The sequence below is a fragment of the Perna viridis genome, chromosome 8 (assembly GCF_037379345.1).
Source record: "Perna viridis isolate PV_CMFRI_1.1 ecotype Kerala chromosome 8, ASM3737934v1, whole genome shotgun sequence".
NCBI classification, from domain to species: domain Eukaryota; kingdom Metazoa; phylum Mollusca; class Bivalvia; order Mytilida; family Mytilidae; genus Perna; species Perna viridis.
In genome coordinates, this window is record NC_142452.1 from 13,325,105 (window position 1) to 13,328,801 (window position 3,697).

The window sequence follows — 3,697 nt, forward strand, 5'->3', positions numbered from 1 at the left end:
ACTGTGTGTTGGTTGGTGTTACACCACAGAGTAGTGAAACGCGTCTAGTGCGACTGGGATCAAAATTGTAGATCTATAGTTGCCGCTAGCTAGCCTAATTGTATTTGAAAAAGAAAGTCGAGTGTGTAAATCTTTCCTTGTCAGTACAAAGCCTCTACACTACCAAGATCCCTTCAAATGCCTCCCCGTGGCAATGGACGTCAACTGAGGTCTTGTATCTCAGGCTGAATTTGGAGGGGATCTCGGAGCAGCAAGGGCCCCCGAGATGCAGTGCATGGGCCCATCAGAATGTGGATATGCCCTAATACTCATCAACCTTGTCCCAACTATGGGTTAAATAGTCCTACTGCCTTGTGGATGGCTTGGGAGAGCCAAAGGCTATGGAAGTAAATCCAGACAGCAAATCCACCCAGATGCAGCTTGTCAGCAATGGGAATTGCAATCATCTATGGGAAGGTCAAACCCAGAAAATAAACCCGGTCCAAAAGAGTGGTGATTTGGCATAGTGTTAACTACTATATCCTGTAAAAAAGGTCAGTTACAGAAACTGTAATTCAGGGAAATACTAAAAACTGGGACAATACGGATGATCACCATTTCACAAATGGAGCATGACTGCACACAGCACGAATAAACCATTATTATTGCACCCAAATCACTTCCAATACATTGGGGCATGGAATGTGTGTACCATGTATGAGGCAGGAAAAGCAGCTCAAGGTGAAAGAGAAATGAAGAGATATAATCTCGAAATATTAGGGGTTACTGTGAAATTAGATGGACTGGAATGGGAGCATTTACCACCAGCTCAAACAATACCATCATTTATTCCGGAAGGAATGACAACCAGCACAGAGAGGGTATTCTATCATCATGACACCTACAGCAAAGAAAAGCCTAATTGAATGGAATCCTATCTCGGAAAGAATTATCACTGCTCCATTTAATGGAAAATACACCAAAACAACTGTGATATTATGCTATGCACCTACAAATGATACAGAAGACGAATTAAAAGACATTTTCCATGAACAAATGCAAAAAGTAATAGATAAAACCCCAGTACATAATATTCTACTTATAATAGGAGATCTTCATGCCGAAGTTGGAGACTGTAACGAAGGTAGATAACAAACTATGGGCAAACATGGATGTGGAGTGATAAATGAAAATGGAGAAAGATTGGCAGACTTGTGTGGATTAAACAACTTAGTGATAGGTGAAACCATCTTTCCTCACAAAGACAACCACAAGAAAACATGGATCTCAACAAATGGAAGAGATAATAATCAAATTGCCCATATTATCATAAATGGATGCTGGAAACATTCACTAGAAAATGTTGTGAAATGTGGTGCTGATGGTGGCAGTGATCACCATCTACTTATTGCCAAGATCAAACTTCACCTCCGTAAAGCAAACAGAACATCAGGTCAAACCCAGCCCAGATACAACACAAATAAAATAAAAGATCCAACTGTTAACAAGAAATTTACAACCTTACTGAAGAACAAATTTCAAGTACTAGGAGATATAGGTGAGGGGATTGAACAACACCAATACCTGGAAAAACATAAAGGATGTTTATATTTATGTCAGCAGCACAGTAGTTGGAACAAAAAAGAACAGGATAAAAACTGGATAAATAATGACACCTGGACCCTCATTGACAAAAGAAGGGAAATTAAAGAAAAAAAAGGGAAATGCCAGGTCGGAACACCTCTTGGAAAAATACAGCAGAGAATACTGAAATAAATAAAGATACAAAACGTAAATTAAGACAAAACAAAAGATCATTTATAGACAAAAAAAGCCACTAAGGCAGAATCAGCAGCTGATAGAGGAGAGCTGAGTGAAGTATATAAAATTACCAGAGAACTCACTGGAGCACCTTCTAACAGTAACAAACCAGTAAAAGATAAAAATGGAAACAAAATCACCATAGAAAGTTTAAAACTTAGGAGATGGACAGAACATTTTAAAGAAGTCTTAAATCGTTCTGACCCAACAGAAGCACCAACGTTTAACGATAACTTTGAAGAAATAATGGAAATACATCTCCAACAACCAACAATAGATGAAATCATAAAAGCCGTCCTAAAACTGAAAAATACCAAAGCACCTGGAATTGACAACTTAAACGGTGAACTTTTCAAGGCAGGTATCAAGCTAGTTACAATATCAGCTACACATTTTGTTTTCAGAAATATGGGAATCTAAGATACTCCCAAATGATTGGTACAAAAGGACTGCTAGTCAAGTTACCGAAAAAGGTTGATAGAATGGACTATTCAAACTGGCGTGGTATAACACTCCTTTCAGTTCCCAGCAAAGTATTTTGCAAGATCTTCTGCATGCGACTAAATGAAGCCATTGAGAACAAGCTCCAAAAACAACAGCCAGGATTCAGATCAGGTGTTGGTTGCATTAATCACATCTTTACTCTACGAAATATTATGGAGCAGTGCATAGAATGCAATAGTAAATTACATCTAAACTTTAAAGACTTTGAAAAGGCATTTGACAGTGTACATCGTAAGAGCCTCTGGAAAATACTAACAGCCTATGGATGCCCAGATAAACTCGTTCAAATACTTAAATCATTCTATAACAACTTTTCATGCAGCATTATAGATGACAACCAGCTCAGTGAATGGTTTAACATCACAAGTGGAGTCAGACAAGGAATTGCATCATGTCACCTATGTTACTCCTTGTAGCAATTGATTGGGTGATGATGAAAACTTTATGGAATGGGCAAATGGGTAGAGATGGACTTTAACATCAATGCTAGAAGATCTTGAGTTTGCCGATGATAAAGCTCTACTATCCAGCAATGCCGAACATCTGCAGAGAAAAGCTGAAGACCTGTCAAAATATGCAAAACAAGTTGGATTGAACATCAATAAAAGAAAGACAAAAACCATGCAACTTGTTCCTTCCCCAAAAGAAATCGAGTTAGACAATGAACCACTTGAAGAAGTTAAAGATTTCACTTATCTAGGAAGTACATTAAGTAAAAGCAACGCAACATCAAAGGATATTGCCAACAGACTTCAAAAGGCAAATGTCGCATTTCACCAACTAAATAGAATATGGAAGAATAACAACATCAGCCTGAGGACAAAAACCAAATTGTACAACAGCAATGTCATATCAGTCCTTCTGTATGTGTGTGAATGCTGGCGAATAACACAAAAAGACAGCTATAGACTCTCAGGATTCCACAACAAATGCCTGAAAAAATCTCCAGAATATATTGGCCACAAAAGATCACCAACCTGGCATTGCATGAAAAGACTGGTCAAACTGACAGCATGATCCAGATAAAACATAGACGATTAAGGTGGTTTGGCCATGTCAACAGAAGAGATGCAGACAATATCATCAGAGTAGCTGCCAAATGGACACCATCAGATGGCAAATGAAGCAGAGGACAACCAAGAGAAACATGGAGATGAACTATGACATCAGAGTTCAAAGACATGGGAAAGACCTGGGGAGAAATGGAGAGCATTACCAAGAACCGAGAAAACTGGAGGTCCCCGATTACAGCCTTATGCACCACCAGGCGCGAAAAGGATAAGTAAGTATTTCTCTGACTGGAGACAAAATATCAGCATCCCAATTTGTCATTTAACTTTATAGTATAACTAAGCCAATATCTTGCTTGTTCATCCATATACAGTTCATCAAA

At 38.5% G+C, this 3,697-nt stretch overlaps 1 protein-coding gene across 1 annotated transcript; it reads left to right on the plus strand.

Moving 5' to 3' along the window:
• Positions 1 to 1,137: 1,137 nt before the first annotated feature.
• LOC148609407 (uncharacterized) lies at positions 1,138 to 2,782 on the plus strand. Its single transcript, XM_088541313.1, has 3 exons — positions 1,138 to 1,537; positions 1,826 to 2,161; positions 2,721 to 2,782. Exons 1-3 carry the CDS (start codon positions 1,138 to 1,140, stop codon positions 2,780 to 2,782), a joined length of 798 nt encoding a protein of 265 aa, XP_088397439.1.
• The last annotated feature ends 915 nt before the right edge of the window (positions 2,783 to 3,697 follow it).

Excerpts from the sequence above, each read along its gene's own strand:
- LOC148609407 (XM_088541313.1), top strand. The coding sequence starts at position 1,138 with ATGGGCAAACATGGATGTGGAGTGATAAATGAAAATGGAGAAAGATTG. Across the intron at positions 1,538-1,825 it reads TCAAGTACTAGGAGATATAG|AATCAGCAGCTGATAGAGGA; the intron begins GTGAGGGGATTG and ends CCACTAAGGCAG. Across the intron at positions 2,162-2,720 it reads CGGTGAACTTTTCAAGGCAG|CAATTGATTGGGTGATGATG; the intron begins GTATCAAGCTAG and ends TACTCCTTGTAG.